The 21,854-nt window shown below is 41.9% G+C and overlaps 1 protein-coding gene across 1 annotated transcript in view; it reads left to right on the plus strand.

Annotated features, from left to right (window-relative positions):
• Window positions 1-21,854, plus strand: part of arhgef16 (Rho guanine nucleotide exchange factor (GEF) 16) — a 36,196-nt gene that overhangs the window by 6,554 nt on the left and 7,788 nt on the right. Inside the window, exons 3-12 of the mRNA XM_039008442.1 lie at window positions 556-607; window positions 2,048-2,205; window positions 4,443-4,499; window positions 8,257-8,417; window positions 12,502-12,654; window positions 13,083-13,212; window positions 13,899-13,973; window positions 17,124-17,216; window positions 17,390-17,544; window positions 19,973-20,158. Of these exons, the coding sequence (XP_038864370.1) occupies window positions 556-607; window positions 2,048-2,205; window positions 4,443-4,499; window positions 8,257-8,417; window positions 12,502-12,654; window positions 13,083-13,212; window positions 13,899-13,973; window positions 17,124-17,216; window positions 17,390-17,544; window positions 19,973-20,158 (1,220 nt within the window). The remainder of the gene's footprint in view (window positions 1-555; window positions 608-2,047; window positions 2,206-4,442; window positions 4,500-8,256; window positions 8,418-12,501; window positions 12,655-13,082; window positions 13,213-13,898; window positions 13,974-17,123; window positions 17,217-17,389; window positions 17,545-19,972; window positions 20,159-21,854) is intronic.

Genomic DNA, 21,854 nt, shown 5'->3' on the forward strand with positions numbered 1-21,854 from the left:
TTAGTTAGTGAGGTCAAATTTCCAGGACAGCTTCCCATGCATAAACTGTTAGTGTTGTCAGTCGAGGAAGTCCTGCACTATGGTTTTAACATGGAGCAAAACATACTGACAAAATTGAGAGGGCTCCATGTCCTTCTGTGGAGGCCCTCTCCTACATTCATTCCTCTGTGACAATGTTCACAAACTGGTGGCACGTGGGCCAAATTTTTCCCGGGGCGAGTTATTTTTTTATTTGATTTTTTGCCGGGAGGGGGGACAAGACTGTAAGAACACCAGCAAATCAGCTCCAAGTGATTTTCTTTTTTGAAATATGTTTTAAAGTATTTCCACACATAATCGTGAGATATACAGTATGTGATTGTATACCAATGTAAGCAAGGTTTGAAATGATGTCTTAGCCAAATATTATGTTTGGGCTTTATGCAGTCTACAAATGATTTGTAATTATGTTCCGGCCCCCTGATCATCCGCTCAAGAAAAAATCATCCTGTGGCTGAATCTAGTTGATGATGCCTGTTCTATGATTAACTCATGTTTCCACCATCTCCTTTCTAGAGAACCTTGGGGAGAAAGAGGAACCAGAGGCACGGGGGCTCATTCAAAGACGGTACTTATGTGTCACTCCTCCCGGCTGACAGGGCTTTGCCCCTAGAGATCCAGATGACTAGTCATGCCAGTGTATTTCTGCATAAGTTTGCAAAAGAGCAGAAACAGACTGGCACCCAGGCTAGCAGATGACAGGAAAAGATCAAATGACAAAAAACAGTTAGCATCTTTGTTATTCAATACATTTTTAAATATGGGAAAGTCAGGGGATTAATCAAAATCCAGTTCATGAATCTAAAATTGCGCATTATTTCTTTCGAGTGAAGATTTCTGTCATTTATTTTCAATTCACTTCTTGAAGTTCAAATAGAGTTGGTTGACCGTCATTCCTGGTTAGCATGTGGCTTTGTCCTGCAACGAGCCATTGTTTAGACAGATGGCTCGTTGCGGAAACTTCCGTAGCCTGGCGTCCTTGATCAACCAAATCTAAACTACTTCACCAAAATAACGTTAGAGGCATATCCAGTATTTTTAGGAACAATAATTACGATTCGTCGGGTTGAATGTGTCCTTCGCTATCAAATGAGCGTTTTAAAACTCGTTTTTATCCAGGGTCTCCCATTTTCCGCCTGTAGAAGTGGGAGATACTCGTGTGCCTGTGTTCTAGAATGGACAATGGCATCCCACAGGCAGAAAATGGGGAAACCCTGGATAAAAACATGTTTTAAAAGCTTATTTTATGGCTAAGAAAATATTCAACCCGACAAATCGTAACTATTGCTCCTAGAGATACTGGATATTTCTCATTAAGTACGTTAACATGCACACTAATAATTCAATATTAAACTGATTATGGCAGAAGGCGGAGTATGGTATTAGTCATGTAAGCACCTCGATCTGCTTATCTTAATCACGTTAAGGTTATAAAGTAAACATGCCGATTTTAAAGCACCTGGTTTTCTGAGCAATCTTTTGAATTATTAGGACATGGTACTGGAACGCTTAATCAGCTGTATATTTGATCTATGCACATGCCAGCACCGGTAGCGCAATCCTCGCTCTTGTGCGCAAGTAAAGTGAGTGCGGAAAAACGTATATGCATCTTAAAATGTATATGTGAGAACTATGTCCCAACTCCAAATTAAATAGTATTCGCAAAAATAACATGGTCATTGTGGTAGAAAGCCAATGTTTTGCATGTATCAAAAGGCCCATCAGTAGCCTGATTTCAGATGTACTGTATACAGGCTTGTTAGGGAAATCGTTCTTCTTGCAAAGCATGTAACGTACATTAATCTGACTATCCACAATAATCGTCTTATTGTGTCCATGTAACCATGCTGAATGTGCCAAATTAAGTGTTCTTAATGACAGTCAAGTGAGGACTTGAAGTTCTTCAAACATTTCAACATTTTCCATGTCAGTATCACATAACTACAAAAGCCATTTCAACATTGCATGGAACAATAAAGTTATTCCAATTCGTTTCTCTTGGCCGTAGATCCTCGGTTGTACCAGGAGATCAGGGAGCGGGGGCTGCAGCCCACCACTATTGCGGATGATGATGACTTTGTCCACGTGGAGCCACCTGGGGAGGACCAGGCCATAGTGGTAAAGAGCTACAGGCCAGCGCAGGTCACCTGGAGCTCGCTACAACAGGTAAGCAGGGAGGAGCAGAGGGGTCTTCCAGGCCAGCAGGGACTGGTAGGGGCACAGATGTGGGGTCTGAACCCTGACAGCAGATATCTGTGTGACTGTGCATCAACACCGAACTTCGGAGTGGATCATACGCTTTAACGAAGGCAATAAAAGGGATGGGTTTCTGAAATTTGAACCCAATCTTAATTATTTTGTGGCTGTCTTAGAATTTTAATTCAAGCTCTACAGAAAGCCTTGTGAAGTAAACAATGCATTGACTGCGTTTATGACAATGTGGCCTAAAAACATCCTAAAATAACTTGCACTCTTCAATTCAACTTAGTCACAGTATATCACTCAAAGACTTCAAATTAAAGATTTTAGGAACAGAACTGTTATCATTTTCCATTTAACTTTTTATACTTGCCTAGTTCCATAAAGACAAATATACTGTTTTAAATGAAAAGGTGGTGTTCAATTCTATTTGAACCATTATTTATGAATGAATTCAAAACCAACTCGCCTGACAGTATTGGCCATTTTCATTAATAGAGGCTCAATTCCATCTTAACTCTGCATTTTACAACATTTTCAGTGCAATTGCATTCCCATATGGATCCAATTTTCTGACTGCGTGCTCTGTCATACTGCTTAAACAACATATAACAGTCGGGTCCATAAGTATTAGGACAGTGACAATTTGCATAATTTTGGCTCTGTACACGAACACAATGGATTTGAACGGAAACAATCAAGATGTGCTTTAAGTGTAGACTTTCATCTTTGTCAATTATTGTCTGAACCGTGTAGGAATTACAACCATTTTTGTACATAGCCCCCCAATTTTAGGGTCTCAAAAGTAATTGGACAAACTAACATAATCCTTTGCAGTCAATTACTGCCTGAAGTCTGGAACCCATAGCATCACCAGTTGCTGGGTTTCTTCCCTGGTGATGCTCTGCCAGGCCTTTTAGTGCAGCTGTCTTCAATTCCTGCTTGTTCTTGGGGCGTTTTGTCTACAAGTGAAATGCATGCTCAATTTGATTCAGGTCAGGTGATTGACTTGGCCATTGCAGAACATTCCACTTCTTTGCCTTTAAAGTATTGGGTTGCTTTTGCAGTACGCTTCGGGTCATTGTCCATCTGCACTGTAAAGTGCCGTCCAATGAGTTTTTGAAGCATTTGGCTGAATCTGAGCAGATAATATAGCCCTAAACACTTAAGAATTCATCCTGCTGCTTTTGTCAGCAGTCACATTATCTATAAATAAATACAAGGGTTCCAGTGTCAGCCATACAATCCCACGCCATAACACTACCTCCACCATGCTTCACAGATGAGGTGGTATGCTTTGGCTCATGAGCAGTTCCTTCCCTTCATACTCTTCCCATCATTCTGGTACAAGTTGATCTTTGTCTCGTCTGTCCATGGGATGTTCCAGAACTGTACAGGCTTTTTAAAAATGTTTTTTTGGCAAACTCTAATCTGGGCTTCCTGTTTTTGAGGCTTTCCAATGGTTTACATCTTGTGGTAAACTCTCTGTATTTACTCTGGTGAAGTCTTCTCTTGGCTGTTGACTTTGACACAGATACGCCTACCTCCTGGAGGATGTTCTTGATCTGGCCAACTGTTGTGAAAGGGGTTTTCTTCACCAGGGAAAGAATTCTTCTGTCATCCACCACAGTTGTTTTCTGTGGTCTTTTTGGTGTTCCTGAGTTCACCAGTGCGTTCATTCTTTTTAAGACTGTACCAAATAGTTGATTTGGCCACATCTAATGTTTTTGCTATCTCGCTGATGTGTGTGTTTAGATTTTTCAGCCTAATGAGGGCTTGCTTTACTGGCAGTGACAGCTCTTTGGATTTCCTATTGAGGGTTAACAGCAACAGATTCCAAATGCAAATGCCACACTTAATCAACTCTTGACCTTTTGTCTGCTTACTTGTAAGTGAATGAATGAGGGAATAAAACACACCTGGCCATGGAACAACTGAGTAGCCAATTGTCCAATTACTTTTGGTCCCTAAAAAAAGGTGGGGACCACATATAAATAGTGCTCTAATTCCTACACCAGTCACCAGATTTGGATGTAAAAGTCTGCACTTTCAGCTCATATTCATTATTTAATTTCAACTCCAATATGCTGTGGTGGACAGTTAAAACAATAACTTGGTCAATGTCCAAATATTGATGGACCTGACTATGATGTAATGACAGCCAGTTTATGTACTAATCATTTTGCTGTGAACATCTTCCTCAGGTGAAGGATAACGACATTCTTCAGCTGATCTCTGCTGAGGAGCGGAAGCGACAGGAGGTAAGGGACTCTGTTTTGAGTTTACAGCAGGGTCTTTGAGAGTGCCAGCCCTGGGACTCTTTTATTGGTAGTCAGAACACACTATTGTCTAAATATCAAAGTCCACCCGGTACGCTCTCTGTGTGCTAAATGCAGCCACTCCCTCCATTTGTTGGCTAACTTAGTCCCTCCACTCCTGCTGGCTAACCCTGTAATGTCAATAGCACGGTCACCCTTCTCAAAAGTCTTAGAAGCAGCTAGCTGAGTTTCAAACTAGATTTCAGTGATACATCTTCTGTAAGGCGAATGCGTAAAGCTATAGCTAGCTCAACTTTTAGTCCATATATTTTATTGCATTAGTGTCCTTTAAACATTGTAATGTACAGGCATGGCTCTCTATTGTGTATGAATTGGACACGGTCCATTCAAAATGGTAAAAGATGTGTAACATTTTGTTCCCATACAAGTTGGGAACACATAGTAGACGTCATTAAAAAGAAAAGTTTTCTTCAAAATAGTTTCACCTTTCAGTGACCTTTTTGGTTTCCAAACAAGTGGCCTTTGCATCCCATTCACAATATTATTATCCCATTTAATCCTTTACACATCTTGTAAGGTTATTTTACTATAATAGTTAACTCTAGGGACGTGTCTGCGAATGAAACAAACGAAATGGCGATGCTACGTTCTCTATCATTGCTGCTGTTTGCTAATTATTGTCGTTAGCAGTATGCATCCAGTTGTATCTTTGAATGCTGATCTGCTCAGACCTTTGTATATGTATACCGCTATATTTGTAAAGACACTAAACAAAAATATAAACGCAACATGTAAGGTGTTGGTTTCATGAGCTGAAATAAAATATCCCAGAAATGTTCCATATACACATGCTTATTTCTCTCATTTTGTGCACACATTTGTTTACATCCCTGTTAGTGAGCATTTTCTCCTTTGCCAAGATAATCCATGTGGCAAATCAAGCTGATTAAACAACATGATCATTACACAGGTGCACCTTATGCTGGGGACAAAAGGTCACTCTCAAATGTGCAGTTTTGTCACAACACCATGCCACAGATGTCTCAAGTTGAGGGAGTGTGCAATTGGCATGCTGACTGCAGGAATGTCCACCAGAGCTGTTGCCAGAGAATCTCATTTCTCTATAAGCTGCCTCTAATGTAATTTTAGAGATTTTGGCAGTACATCCAACCGGCCTCACAACCGCAGACCATGTGTAACTACGCCATCCCAGGACTTCTACATCCAGCTTCAGGTCTTGACCTGACTGCAGTTTGAAGTCGTAACTGACTTCAGTGTGCAAATGCTCACCTTCGATGGCCACTGGCACACTGGAGAAGTGTGCTCTTCACAGATGAATCCTGGTTTAAACTGTACTGGTCAGATTGCAGACAGTATGTATGGCATAGTGTTGGCGAGCGGTTTGTCAATGTTGTGAACAGAGTACCCCATGGTGGGGTTATGATATCGGCAGGTGTAAGCTGCGGACAACTAACACAATTGCATTTTATCGATGGCAATTTGAATGCACAGAGATACCGTGATGAGATCCTGAGGCCCATTGTCATGCCATTCATCCGCCGCGATTACCTCATGTTTCAGCATGATAAAGCACGGCCCCATGTCCCAAGGATATTTACGCAATTCCTGGAAGCTGAAAATGTCCCAGTTCTTCCATGGCCTGTATACTCACTAGACATGTCACTCATTGAGCATGTTTGGGATGCTCTGGATCGACGTGTATAACTGCGTGTTCCAGTTCCCACCAATATCCAGCAACTTCGCACAGCCATTGTGGAATGTTATCTCACTCTTCAATCAACAGCCTGATCAACTCTATGCAAAGGAGATGTTGAGCTGCATGAGGCAAATGGTGGTCACACCAGATACTGACTTGTTTTCTGATCCACACCCCTACCTTTTTTTAAGGATATCTGTGACCCAACAGATAAATATCTGTATCTAGTCATATGAAATCTATATATTAGGGCTTAATGAATTTATTTCAATTGACTTATTTTCCTTTATATGAACTGTAACTAGGGCTGTTGCGGTGACCATATTACCGCCACACTGGCAGTAATGAGTCATGACCGCAGTAAAATTCCATGTGACTGTTGAATCATGCAATCTCATTTTATGCACTTTGGACATGCTTTGGTAGTACCCAACTTGCTAATGACCGCCAGGTCCTAATGACCTGGTACTCAGGGCTCTATTGTCCCTCTAACCTCTGACATCAATGTAAATGCATTTGAAAATCACATCAAACACTTATCAAAACAGCAGGCCTATAGTACTTTTACAACTCTCCTCACAGTGATGATCAATTTGAAGAAAAAACTTCAACAGCAGGTTGAGCCATGTTTTGAAACATCCACAAAAAAACAAACATGTTTTACACTAACACAATGAAATAGACAGCGGTGATTAATTCAAAACCTCCATATGAGGGCTTATGAGCCCAAGCCCCAAAATATACTCCAAAAACTAACATTCAAGTAATCACGTTTGAGTGTGGACTGTAGTAGTATTATTATGCATACTGGATTGACTGGTTACCTTATGCTACACTTAAATGTCTATACACGAGTCTGGGAAAGAACGTATAGCCCTAGGCGTATAGCCCTAGGTTTGTTGATTGTGCAGGGTTTGCCTACAATTAACGAATTTGATTTTGAATAGCCTAGTGATAGGGATTTTAAGAATGAATTGTGACATTACCATAAGCTATACAGAATATCTCACCACCATGCATTTCCATCTTCTCCTTTATTCCTTTCTTGAGCGCACAGACGGGCTGTCAAACAGTTTAGTGAAATGTTTCATTGCGAAAACATGTAACTGCGCGACAGGAATATCAGTGGTTGATACATGTTCTTATAATATTTCTCAGCTGCTCATATTAAGCACATGCTCCGCTATAAAACCCAAGTAGCCTACAAAACAGACTTGCGGAAAAGCCATTCTAAATTACTAATATGTAAAATGATTTTTAAAGACAAGATTACATTGAAAATAGACTGGGTCAAAATATGATCACTTAATTTTTTTTGCTACTTTCTCAAATCATCAATGGCCTATGATCGCATCATGCAGCCCAAAGAATTTCTTAGATCAAAACATATAAGGTTTATCATTTGCAACTAAAGTTGCCGATAACTCAATCTAGCATATAGGACCTGTTTTCAAATTATCACTTTTACGCTCAACATAGCCACTTCGTACGTGCACTCGCTCTGTAATGGGAAAAATACTCTTTCAATTTTATTCAGTTAAGTTTAATTCTATTCTTCTTACAATAAAATTGTCATGGGACTTATAAGCATATCTTGTCATCTTATGGCACATAGCCAGATAATGTAGGCCAACTCATTCTGTTCTTCTTAAATACATAATGTTTCTTTTAACCTGACTAAAATAATGGATTTATTGTGATGTGTATATTAAATTGATTTATTAGACTTTTTAAAATGTAGATGGCACGTAGCAGCTGCTTGTATGTGTGGAGGCTTGTAGATGCTAAACCTGTTTTTGTTAATTAACGGTCAATTTACAGAAACTGGCAGTCTCGTGCATGACAATAACCAGCTCGCCAGCTCGCCTAACTAACTCAGTAAAGTCTTTGAAATTGTTGGGTTTTTAAAATATATTTTTTTCACTACTGTTCATTGCACAATACAGGTCTTCTTTTTAGGATTCACCCTGCCATATAAGGGGCCTTTTTCCCCACTGACATTCTCTCATGTGGTTTTGGCAGGCCATCTTTGAGATCATCACCTCAGAGTTCTCGTACCTCCACAGCCTTGGCATCCTGGTGAGGCACTTCAAAGGGAGTGAGGCACTGCGGAAGACCATAACTGCCACAGAGCACCACCACCTCTTCTCCAACATTGCTGTCATCGAAGGTGTCAGCAAAAGGTACTATATTTCTCCGGACTCCAGTTGGAGACTGCTGGGTTAGGATGGTCTCAGTATGAAGGTCACAACATTTCTATCTGGCCTGCAATTGGAATAGTGAGGTTATTTAGTGGCAAATGGGGCCGTGGCCTATATATAGTACCAGTCAAAAGTTTGGACCCACTGACTCATTCAAAGGTTTTTCTTTATTTTTTTAAATTATTTTCTACATTGTAAGAAAATGGTGAAGACATCAAAACTATGAAATAACACATATGGAATCATGTAGTAACCAAAAAAGTGTTAAACAAATCAAAATATATTTGAGATTCTTCAAAGTAGCCACCCTATGTCTTGATGACAGCTTTGCACACTGTTGGCATTCTCAGTTGTGTTGGCGCAGGTACAGCCAACTAGCACAATTTATATTGTCAAAGCGATACACTATATCGTCATAAATAATATCCAGATATGTAACTATCGATTTATTTGTATCACCAATGCATAATAGTCAGAGCTGAGCAGTTGGCTGAAGCGCACGCATATCTGGACTAGGCTAGCACTAGGAGATCTCACCATAAGCATCAAATTCCACAAACTGAGCAGCTGGAGGCATTCAGAAGTGCAGGCTGAGGCTGAAACAACATATTCCTTGACCCTCAGCTTTAGGTTGTTGTTGGTCAGTCAAGTCATTCATTACTTATGTGACTTTGATGGTGGAAATCATTATTTCAGTTATCTTGCTCGATCTCCGAGAAACTACAGGCCATCTAAGAGTGAATTTGCATCTTATCTGAGGTTCAATGAAAGCTAGCAGACCTGGCTCTTCTAGCTAGGACTAGTAACAGACATACCTAGAGCAAAATGATTGATGTTATCAATGTTTTGGAAATGCTTGTATGGACAAACATTGACACAACATTGAAACATCTGTGAATAAAAAAATCTGTTAGTAATGAAATACTGTACTGTTATTCCCATTTTAGATTTGGTTGTTTGCCCAGCTTAAAGGTTCACAATGGGTTCATTTAGGCTGCCTTTAAACAGCTGGCCCAATTCTGATATCTCTTTCACTAATTGGTCTTTTGACCGATCAGCTCTGAACAAGTTCTGATGTGATTGGTCAACAGACCAATTGGTGGGATATAAGATCAGAATGGGCTGCCTGTGTAAACGCAGCCTCCGATGGAATTTGAACAGGAGCAAGTCTCCTGGAAGGACTCACGGAACGTGTTTAGACACGCTGGCTCAACCGGTTCCACTGCCTAGTAGGTCAGGTTGTATTCAGCAGAGCTTAATAATGTCGCGTTCAAGGCTACATTGTTATTGTTTGTTACTGCTGCTTTTTGAATGAAAATTGATCTAGTCTCTGTCAATGGCAATTGCACAAATCGTTATGCGGCTGCCCACTGTTAAAATTTAATGGAAAGTGCGCAGTTCTAATGAAACTGATGGGTGGAACTTGTCTTGACAGGGTTTGCTCGACTATCGTGTGGGAGTGTGTGACATTGCTGCTTCAGTTGAGCTGTTGTTTTGGGTGTCAGTTTACTCAAGGTTTGTCAGCAAAAAATGAGTCCCTGTAATGGGTGGGGCTGGAAGTAACAACTGTAGCTTTACTATCTACTGGCACATTGGAAATTGTACTATTAGAAGCTAGGGCTGGGTGAAAAAAATATTGGACGGTTTGACGGTGTTTTTAGTTGTTGAATAATAAGTTCTACATTTGCTTTATGAGTAGTGAGTGATCCTAAGTGATTTCAATGAGCCCTTCTGCATTCTGATCGTTTTATACTCTTCAATTCAACTTCAACCAAAACAAATTTCAGCACTCACTTTTCTGCACTCAATTGCAGTGGTGGAAAAAGTACCCAATTGTCCTACTTGAGTAAAAGTAAAGATGCCTTAATAGAAAATGACTCGAGTGAAAGTCACCAAGTAAAATACTACTTGAGTAAAAGTATTTGGTTTTAAATATACTTAAGTATCAAAAGTAAGTGTAAATAATTTCAAATTCCTTATATTAAGCAAACTAGATGCCACCATTTTAATTGTTTTAATTTACGGATAGCCAGGGGCACACTCAGACATAATTTACAAACAAAGCATTTGTGTTTAGTGAGTCCTCCAGATCAGAGGCAGTAGATGACCAGGGATGTTCTCTTGACAAGTGTGTGTGAATTGGACAATTTTCCTGGTCTGCTAAGCATTCAAAATGTAACAAGTACTTTTAGGTGTCAGGGAAAATGTATGGAGTTAAAAGTAGGATATTTTCTTTGGGAATGTTGTCAAGAAATATTAAAGTACAGATACCAAAAAAACCCGACTTAAATAGTACTTGAACATAAGTACTTTACACCACTGCTCAATTGAGAGAATTTCCACACTGCCACGTAGGGCTGCACGATATGGGCAAATAATCTAGGATTTATTTTTAACCAAATGTTGCGATTTGACTTGCGAATTAGAGCAAAACTGTTGGAATCATGGAAATAGAATCACTCTTCTATAATACAGTGTTTGAGATGACAACGAATTAAAATGCCAGGGAGGAGTTATTGTGACAGGGTAGGAACTTAAGTGTTTCCTAGGGGACCCTATAAGCTTTGGCTACATTGGATGTTTTCTCTTAGCTACTTCATGTAGCTAACATGTTCTTGCTTTGCATATTTTTCTTTGATTTAGAAGACACTGTTGCACAAACAACATGCTGATTTAGGTCTACACCATCAGGCTGTATTAGCTAGCTATGTTTGCTCTTACTCAGTACATTTATTAGCTAGCTATTAGCATTAGCGGCTAACAATTAGCGACTCACAAGATTTAGGGCAACTTGCTAAGGAAAAGACAAACTAGCAGTGTCATTATAGAACGCTAGTGGATTTATATTAAGAAGTAAAGTGAAAACAGCATTGTTGTCATCATGTGCAGCATTGCCCATGCAGACTGAACGCAAATGTCTCGTGGTTGAGGAACATCAAATGCGCTCCTTGAGTGACAGGGGCCTAGGTCTGTGTGCAAAGCGGCACTGAGCGAAAGAGTGGAGAGATGACTCAAGTTTATTTAACTAGGCAAGTCAGTTAAAAACATTATTTACAATGATGGCCTAGGAACAGTGGGTTAACTGCCTTGTTCAGGGGCAGAACGACACGTTATTTTTTATTTTTTTAACCTTGTCAAGGATTCGATCTAGCAAACTTTCGGTTACTGGCCCAACACTCTAACCGCTAGGCTACCTGCCACTCCAAGTAGCGAAGTAAAGTACACATGGCGTATATCACATTTAACAAACCAAACATTCAAATACCGGTATAGAAGTTAAAGTAAAAATCCAAACCATCCTCCCATTTCCGGTATATCATAAAATACTGTATACCGCCCAGCCCTATAAGTAATACATCATTGTCCTCACTAGCTTAGCTAATTGTGTTTTGATTTCTTTGAATGCTTTCCTGGCTCACATTTAGAGTAGTAGATTGTGTTATTTTCATTAATGTGCACTCTGAGATAGTGGAACATACATTTTATTACCACCTTATGCCTTTTTGAAAGTGGACAAACAACTGTTTTTACATTTGCTATCTCCAATATCGGTTCACGACCAAATAAAATCAATGTCCCCCCTCCCTCCACCCGTCTTTAGATCTGTTCATTATGACATGGTTTTTCAAACTGGGTCCTGGTTCCTGCCCTCCCCCACGTGCACTTTTTTTTTTCTTCTCTAGCACTGATTTTCAAATAACCAACCCATCAACAAGCTTTGATTATTTGAATCCGCTGTGTTGTGCTAGGTCAAAACCCAAAATGTGCACCTGGGGGGGCCCAAGGATGGAGTTTGGGGAGACCCTGCATTATGACAAGCTATCAGTCTCAGGTATTGAACTGTAAAAGTCTAAGCAATCAAAAGCTCACAAGTGCCATTTTCAGGGCAGCACTAAGAGGTCAATTACAACCTTTGTGCAATGCTGCTGCAGGCTGCGCTTGGAATATTCTGCACGTAACTGCCTTAGTCACCTCGGTTATTATTCAACGGCTGCTCCGGTACAGTAGCTCTTATCATGGTTAGAGAGGGAAGGGGGCAGTTATGCATGTGTTCTGTTCTCGACAGGTTTTTTGACGACCTTGAAAGGCGTCACCATCACAACGTGGTGATCCAGGACATCAGCGACATAGTGCAGAACCACGCCGCCCACCACTTTGAGCCCTACATCGTGTACTGCTCCAACGAGACCTTCCAGCAGAGGACGCTGCAGAAGCTGCTGTGAGTAGGGGACAAATTAAGGGCCTTGTTTGAATACTTCAGAAATGCATCCTTCCATCAAGTACAGATCTGTAAGAGATTGGTGAGAGTACACCTATCCAATCAAACTAATTCAGCTCTGTGATTACATCAGGTAAAGTTGAAAAGAAGTATGCATTTCTGAAGTAATCGAACAGGGCCAGTAACAGAAACCTTGATTTTAAAATCCTTTTAACATGCATCACTTCGCATCCTTTCCTTAAAGTAATCAAATCACCAAATCTAAATGGTTGGATAAATGAAAATCAAGTTTTCCACTACGTAGGTTATACCAATCCAGTCATGTCCGATCAGTGATTGGGCTAAGTATTAAAGGATGTTGATATGATTCAAACATGACTTATATTGGCTTCCTTCATCTTCTCTCCTTGTGTGTGTGTCTCTCTCAGAACGAGCAACACTGCTTTTAAGGAGGTGCTGAAACGGATTGAGGGGAGTGGCGAGTCTCAAGGCCTGCCCATGATCTCCTTCCTCATCCTTCCAATGCAGAGAGTCACCCGGCTGCCGCTGCTATTAGATGTAAGTCCCTCACGATTCCTCTATGATGGAGTCAACAGGTGAATCCCAAAAGTCTGTCTTGATTCTTCGCATCCTCCTTTTCAAAACGTCAAGGGTAAGTGAGGAGAAAATTAGGTATTTTCCTCTGATCTCGTAATGTCCCTCAAGGAGAGAGCTCCGTGAGATTCAAACATTGCTGAATTGCTATGACACACTGCAGAGAGGCCTTGGGCGCACCCTAATGGAGAGATTTGACACCAGACCAATAATAGTCAAAGCCCTGCCACTGGTATAGGAAAGGGTTCTCCAGTCCTGGGGAGTGCTGCTGGGTCTGCAGGCTTTTGCTCAACACCAACACTCATTATTCAACTAATTGTTTAGTTGATTATTTGAAACAGATGCGTTAGTGTTGGGCAGGAATTAATTGCTGCACACCCTGTACATCCACAGGACCAGCATTGGAAACCCCTGTTGTAGAGGGATTGTGTATCCTTACGGACAGGAGTCTCTCCTGTCGACGTGACCCGACTAGGCTACTACTATAGGGCCTAGAGGTATTCATTGTTCTATAAGCAGATTCCCAGGGTAAACCAGTTGCGACGTCTGGCATCCAGGGGTTGAAATCCGGATGGGCAATAGTAGGTGGTTTTGTAGTATCTGGGAGAGCTTCCCTTCCCCAACCTCATCCATCTCTCTCTCCCAACCAGACGATCTGTCAGAAAACTCTAGACACAACGGCGGAACACTTTGCTGCAGTGTGGGCCCTGAAGGCCATCAGTAAGGTAGGCTGCTCCACAAACCCTGCATGTTCATTGTTTCGTCCGTCCTCCAACATTTCTAAATATCGACCTTTTTGAACGCTTCACAGGCCCGCAACAGACATCCATTTTGATTTGTCATATTGTTCTATACATCTAACTTAATCGTGCATGGTGTATTGTTGGTATGTTGCAGTACTGCTACAGCTGTACCCTGGCGCTGTAGCAACTTACAGTGCATTCGGAAAGTATTCAGACCCCTTGACTTTTCCACATTTTGTTACGTTACAGCCTTATTCTAAAATGGATTGAATCGTTTTTTTTCTCAATGTACACACAATACCCCATAATGACGAAGAAAAAATGGGTATTTAGACATTTTTGCAATGTATTAAAAATAAACTGAAATTACATTTACATAAGTATTCAGACCTTTTACTGAGTAATTTGTTGAAGCACCTTTGGCAGCGACTACAGCCTCAAGTCTTCTTGGGTATGACTCTACAAGCTTGGCACACCTGTATTTGGGGAGTTTCTTCCATTCTTCTCTGCAGATCCTCTCAGGTTGGATGGGGAGCGTCGCTACACAGCTATTTTCAGGTCTCCAGAGATGTTCAAGACCGGGCTCTGGCTGGACCACTTAATGACTTTCAGAAACTTGTCCTGAAGCCACTGCTGTGTGCTTAGTGTCGTTGTCCTGTTGGAAGGTGAACTGTTGCCCCAGTCTGAGGTCCTGAGCACTCTGGAGCAAGTTCTCTGTACTTTGCTCCGTTCCTCTTTCCCTTGATCCTGACTAGTCTCCCAGTCCCTGCCGCTGAAAAACATCCCCACAGCATGATGCAGCCACCACCATGCTTCACCGTAGGGATGGTGCCAGGTTTCTTCCAGATGTGACGCTTGGCATTCTGGCCAAAGAGTTTAATCTTGGTTTCATCAGACCAGAGAATCTTGTTTTCATGTTAAGTTCATGTTAAGTTCTGGTGGAGTGCTGCAGAGATGGATGTCCTGTAAGGTTCTCCCATCTCCACAAAGGAACTCAGGAGCTCTGTCAGAGTGACCATCAGCTTCTTGGTCACCTCCCTGACCAAGGCTCTTCTCCCTCGATTGCTCAGTTTGGTCGGGCGGCCAGCTCTAGGAAGAGTCTTGGTGGTTCCTAACTTCTTCCATTTAATAATGATGGAGGCCATTGTGTTCTTGGAACTTCAATGCTGCATAAATATTTTTTTTGTACCTTTCCCCAGATTTGTGCCTTGACACAATACTGTCTCTGAGCTCTACGGACAATTCCTTCAACCTCATGACTTGATTTTTGCTCTGACATGCACTGTCAACTGTGGGACCTTTTTATATAGACAGTTGTGTGTGCCTTTCCAAATCATGTCCAATCAACTGAATTTAACACAGGTGGACTCCAAGTTGTGGAAACATCTGAAAGATGATCAATGGAAACCGGATGCACCGGAGCTCAATTTTAAGTCTCATAGCAAAGGGTCTGAATACTTATGTAAATAAGGTATTTCTGCTAATAAAGTGGCAAATTCTAAACCTGTTTTTGCTTTGTCATTATTGGATATTGTGTGTAGATTGAGCTTTTATTTAATTAACTCTTTTCAGGACCCTGCCTTTCAAAGATAATTTGTAAGAATCCCAAACTTCACAGATCTTCATTGTAAAGGGTTTAAACACTGTTCCCCATGCTTGTTCAATTAACCATAAACAATTAATGAACATGCACCTGTGGAACGGTCGTTAAGACACTAACAGCTTACAGACGGTAGGCAATTAAGGTCACAGTTATGAAGACTCTTTAGTGTCCTAAGTTCTTTCTACTGACTCTGAAAATCACCAAAAGAAAGATGCCCAGGGTCCCTGCTCATCTGCGTGAACGTGCCTTAGGCATGCAGCAAGGAGGCATGAGGACTGCAGATGTGGCCAGGGCAATAAATTGCAATGTCCGTACTGTGAGACGCCTAAGACGGCGCTATAGGACGGCCAGCTGATCGTCCTCGCAGTGGCAGACCACGTGTAACAACAGATGCACAGGATCGGTACATCCGAACATCACACCTGCGGGACAGGTACAGTTAAACCAGGAACGCACAATCCCTCCATCAGTGCTCAGACTGTCCGCAATAGGCTGCACTGAGGGCTTGTAGGTCTGTTCTAAGGCAGGTCTTCACCGGCAACAACGTCGCCAATGGGCTCAAACCCACCATCGCTGAACCAGGCAGGACTGGCAAAAAGTGCTCTCTACTTACGAGTTGTGTTTTTTTTGTCTCACCAGGGATGATGGTCGGATTCACGTTTATCGTTGAAGGAATGAGCGTTACACCGAGGCCTGTACTCTGGAGCGGGATCGATGTGGAGGGTCCGTCATGGTCTGGGGCGTTAATTTTTTAAATTTTATTTGACCTTTTTAACTAGGCAAGTCAGTTAAGAACAAATTCTTATTTTCAATAATGGCCTAGGAACAACTGCCTTGTTCAGGGGCAGAATGACAGATTTTTACCTTGTCAGCTCGGGGATTCGATTTTGCAACCTTTCGGTTACTAGTCCAACGCTCTAACCACTAGGCTACTTGCTGCCCCAGGCCATGTGTGTCACAGCATCATCAGACTGAGCTTATTGCAGGCAATCTCAACGCTGTGCGTTACAGGGAAGACATCCTCCTCCCTCATGTGGTACCCTTCCCGCAGGCTCCTCCTGACATGACCCTCCAGCATGACAATGTGACCATGTTTGTTCTGTGCGTGAATTCCTGCAAGACCGGAATGTCAGCGTTCTGACATTGGTGTGGTGTGGCCACCAGTTGCATTGACTGTTACTTTTGATTTTGACCCCGCCCCCTTTGTTCAGGGACACATTATTCCATTTGTTAGTCACATGTCTGTGGAACTTGTTCAGTTTGTCTCAGTTGTTGAATCTTGTTGCTCATAAATATTTACACGTTAAGTTTGCTGAAAATTAACACAGTTGACAGTGAGAGGACATTTTTCTTTTATTTGCTGAGTTTACATTTTAGAATAAGGCTGTAATGTAACAAAGTGGAAAAAGTCCAGGTCTGAATGCACAGTACATTTCCTTTGCTGTGTGTTGGATTACTGAGCATTGTGCAACCAAAATAGATCTAAGTAAAATGTATTACTTTTGTTACATGTGTTCTCATCCCATCAGTTGGTGAATAGCTGCAACAACGGAGCAAGGCGAATGGAGAGGACGGAACAGATGTACACTATTCAGAAGCAGATGGAGTTTGGCAAGATCAAGGTACGGCCAAGCAGACCTTCACTCACAGCTCTACATTTCAAGATACATTTTTGTTTGTCTTGTTAGCTTTTTTACCAGTTTATTTATACTTATTGTTTGAGCCATCTTATTTTAAATGTGTTGTGACTGAGTACCTTTTTTAATTAATAAAATAAACCTGAATCTGTCCTCAGCCTTTCCCACTGGTGTCGTCATCACGGTGGCTGCAGAAGCGCGGGGAGCTGGCCGTCTGCACTGAGGAGCTCAGTATCTTCTGGAAGGCCTTCAGCCACAGGAGCTACTACCTGTTCCTCTTCAACGACGTGCTCATCGTCACCAAAAAGAAGAGGTGAGAGAGCCTCAGCCTTTGACAATACCAATCTTTATGGGCTGAGATTAAAAGTTAAGTGCAGTTTGATGTCGGCGCAATGTGGTTTGATTTTTAATTCTGGCCTCCGTCCATAAAACATTTGTCCCAGGGCGGATTCTAGCAACATGGGGGGGGGGTGAGTAGGGCCAGCTGTGACCTGTCATGAAAGGTAGGAGAGGATAGAGGGAGGGAAAATGTTGCTGAGCATGCCTGGGATTCCTAGAACCCCCTTACATCATGTCTGTTCAGCAGACTCCAGTCAGCATGTGTGTGTGTCCATGCCCCTGAGTGAGAAGGCTATATCCATGTCAACGGTGAGAGGAAGCGATATGCCAGTGTGCTGGTGTCATGTTCAAAACTGTGTCTCGAGGCAATCTTACAATCTTCTTCAGGTCACAATGACTGTCGAAAGAAGCCTGGTCCCAGATCTGTTTGTGCTTTTGCCTACTCCGTAGTCATGCCAACTGTTGGATCTTAGAGCAAGACAATAACCCCAAGCACTAATCAAAATCTACAAAAATGGTTAATTGACCACAAAATCAACATTTTGTAATGGTAATCTGTCTCCGGACTTGTACCCCAATTGAAAACCTATGGTTTTAATTGAAGAGAGCAGTTCATAAGTGCAGAGGAAGGATGTCAAGGATCTGGAAAGATTCTGTATGGCGGAATGTTCTAATTTCAACACAATGTCTTCTCTAATCTCACAACCTTTTAGCAAAAGTCTGTTTTTATCCTCATGAGGGGAGGGTGCTAGAGTATTGAAAAGGGGTGGCAATTTTTAACCCCCTGATTTAAAAAAAAATATATATATATAATAATTTTTTTATGACTTGTGAAATTGTATCAGTATAATATACTTCTTTTTTTTTGCCCATCTTTATCAAGGGTGCCAATAATTATAGACCTGACTGTATACAGTACCAGTCAAAAGTTTGGACACCAACTCATTCAAGGGTTTTTCTTTTTTTTTTTTTACTGTTTTCTACATTGTAGAATAATAGTGAAGACAAACTATGAAATAACACATGGCATCATGTAGTAACCAAAAAATAGTTTAACAAATCAAAACATATTTGAGTAGCCACCCTTTCCCTTGATGACTGCTTTGCACACTGTTGGCATTCTCTCAACCAGCTTCATTAGTTAGTCCATAATGAATTTGAGCCAATCAGTTGTAGGGTTGGAATACAGATGGCCCTATTTGGTAAAAGACCAAGACCATATTATGGCAAGAACAGCTAAAATAAGCAAAGCGAAACGACAGTCCGTTACTTTAAGACATGAAGATCAGTCATTCTTTCAAAACTTTTAACGTTTCTTTAAGTGCAGTCGCAAAAACCATCAAGCACTATGATGAAACTGGCTCTCATGAGGCCCGCCACAAGAAATGAGGACCCAGAGTTACCTCTGCTGCAGAGGATGTTCATTAGAGTTAACTGCATCTCAGATTGCAGCCCAAATAAATGCTTCAGAGTTCAAGTAACAGACACATTTCAAAATCAACTGTTCAGGAGGAGACTGTGTGAATCAGGCCTTCATGGTCGAATTGCTGCAAAGAAACCAGTACTAAAGGACACCAATAAGAAGAGACTTGCTTGGGCCAAGAAACACAAGCATTGGACATTAGCCCGACGGAAATCTGTGCTTTGGTCTTGAGTCCAAATTTGAGATTTTTGGTTCCAACCGTCGTCTTTGTGAGACGAGGAGTAGGTGAACGGATGATCTACACATGTGGTGTGATGGTGTCGGGGTGCTTTGCTGGTGACTCTGTCAGTGATTTTATTTAGAATTAAAGGCACACTTAACCAGCATGGTTACCACATCATTCTGCAGCGATACGACATCCCATCTGGCTTGGGATTAGTGGGACTATCATTTGTTTTTTAACAGGACAATGACCCAAAACACCTCCAGGCTGTGTAAGGTCTATTTGAACAAGGAGAGTGATGGCGTGCTGCGACCTGGCCTCCATAATCACCTGATCTCAACCCAATTGGGATGAGTTGGACCGCAGAGTGAAGGAAAAGCAGCCAACAAGTGCTCAGCATCTGTGGGAACTCCTTCAAGACTGTTGGAAAAGCATTCCAGGTGACTACCTCATGAAGCTGGTTGAGAGAATGCCAATAGTGTGCAAAGCTGTCAAGGCAAAGGGTGGTGACTTTGAAGAATCTAAAATATATATATATTTTGTTTTAACACTTTTCAGACTACTACATGATTCCATACGTGTTATTTCATAGTTTTGTCTCAGCCTATTACTCTACAATGCAGAAAATTGTTTAAAAAATGAAACCCTTGAATGAGTTGGTGTCTAACTTTTGACTGGTACTGTGTGTGGTGATATTATACATGCATGTACAGGATATGTTTCAAACACACATGAACATGTAATTCGTGTGTCCAGTGACGAGAGCTATGTGGTGATGGACTATGCCACGCTGGTGAATGTGGAGGTGGAATCGGCGGAGGAGATGGAGGGACGGACATCACCACCCGCCAAGGGAGGCTCCGCCCACCTGTCTCTGCGGCTGCTGATGTCGAGGAACAGCGAGGGGAGACCGGAGGAGATCGCTCTGGTCGCTGAGTCCAGGTATCACTAGCTCTTTCACTCTCATTCAGTCCAATACATGTCAACAACTGGTTACAGGCATGTATGAGTCATTTTTTTAAAGTCTTAAGGCTTATGTTATCAGAATTGTATTTAGTCAGGGTCATCATAAGGCAGTTGTTCATGATAAGTCTTAACGCATATACAGTGCATTCGTCAAGTACTCTTCCCTTTTTCCACATTTTGTTACATTACAGCCTTATTCTAAAATTATTTTTTTAATCCATCTACACACACACTACCCCACAATGACAAAGCAAAAACAGTTTTTTAGGAAAGGGGGGTACCTAGTCAGTTGTCCAACTGATGGTTCTTCCGCATTTAACCCAACCCCTCTGAATCAGGTGTGGGGGGCTTTTTAGAAATGTTTGCAAATGTATTCCAACAAAACAAACACCTTATTTACATAAGTATTCAGACCCTATGCTATGAGACTTGCAATTGATCTCCGGTGCATCCTGTTTCCATTGATCATCCTTGAGATGTTTCTACAACTTGATTGGAGTCCATTTGTTGTAAATGCAACTGACTGGACATGATTTGGAAAGGGGCACACCTGTCTACATAAAGTCCCACAGTTGACAGTGCATGCCAGAGTAAAAATCAAGTCATGAGGTTGAAGGAATTGTCTGTTGGGCTCAGTGACAGGATTGTGTCAAGGCACAGATCTGGAGAAGGGTACCAAAAAATGTATGCAGCATTGAAGTTCCCCAAGAACACAAAGGCCTCCATTCTTAAATGGAAGAAGTTTGGAACAACCAAGACTCTTCCTAGAGCTGGCCGCCCAGCCAAACTGAGCAATCGGGGGAGAAGGCCCTTGGTCAGGGAGGGGGCCAAGAACCTGATGGTCACTCTGATAGAGCTCCAGAGTTCCTCTGTGGAGATGGGAGAACCTTCCAGAAGACCAACCATCTCTGCAGCATTCCACCAATCGGGCTTTTATGGTAGCGTGGCCAGACGGAAGCCACCCTTCAGTAAAAGGCACATGACAGCCCGCTTGAAGTTTGCCAAAAGGCATATTAAGGACTCTGACCATGAGAAACAAGATTCTCTGTTCTGATGAAACCAAGATTGAACTCCTTGGCCTGAATACCAAGCGTCACATCTGGAGGAAACCTGGCACCATCCCTACAGTGAAGCATGGTGGCAGCATGCTGTGGGGATGTTTTTCAGCAGCAGGGACTGGGAGACTAGTCAGGCTCGAGGGAAAGCTTAACGGAGCAAAGTACAGAAAGATCCTTGATGAAAACTTGCTCCGGAACTCTGACTGGGGTGAACGTTCACCTTCCAACATGACAACGACCCCAAGCACACAGCCAAGACAACACAGAAGAGTCTTTGGGGACAAGTCTCTGAATGTCCTTGAGTGGCCCAGTCAGAGCCCGGACTTGAACCCGATCAAGCATCTCTGGCGAGACCTGAAAATAGCTGTGCAGCGACGCTCCCCATCCAGCTATGTAGACTTTAATTTCGTCACTTCCTGTTGTACGAGGAAGAGCTCGGTTTTGTTTGTTTAAAAGTATATTGGAAAGTTCTTGGTAGCTACCTAGCTTATATTGGTTCCCGCGACGCAGTTGGCATCAGTTGCTGGGACTGCTTGTATTGTTCCAGTGATCCTGCCGACTAAGGACGGGTCTGAGGAGCTATTTGGCGTCGCTGCTAGCTAGCTGGACGTCAA

The sequence above is a fragment of the Salvelinus namaycush genome, chromosome 14, assembly GCF_016432855.1.
Source record: "Salvelinus namaycush isolate Seneca chromosome 14, SaNama_1.0, whole genome shotgun sequence".
Lineage (NCBI taxonomy): Eukaryota > Metazoa > Chordata > Actinopteri > Salmoniformes > Salmonidae > Salvelinus > Salvelinus namaycush.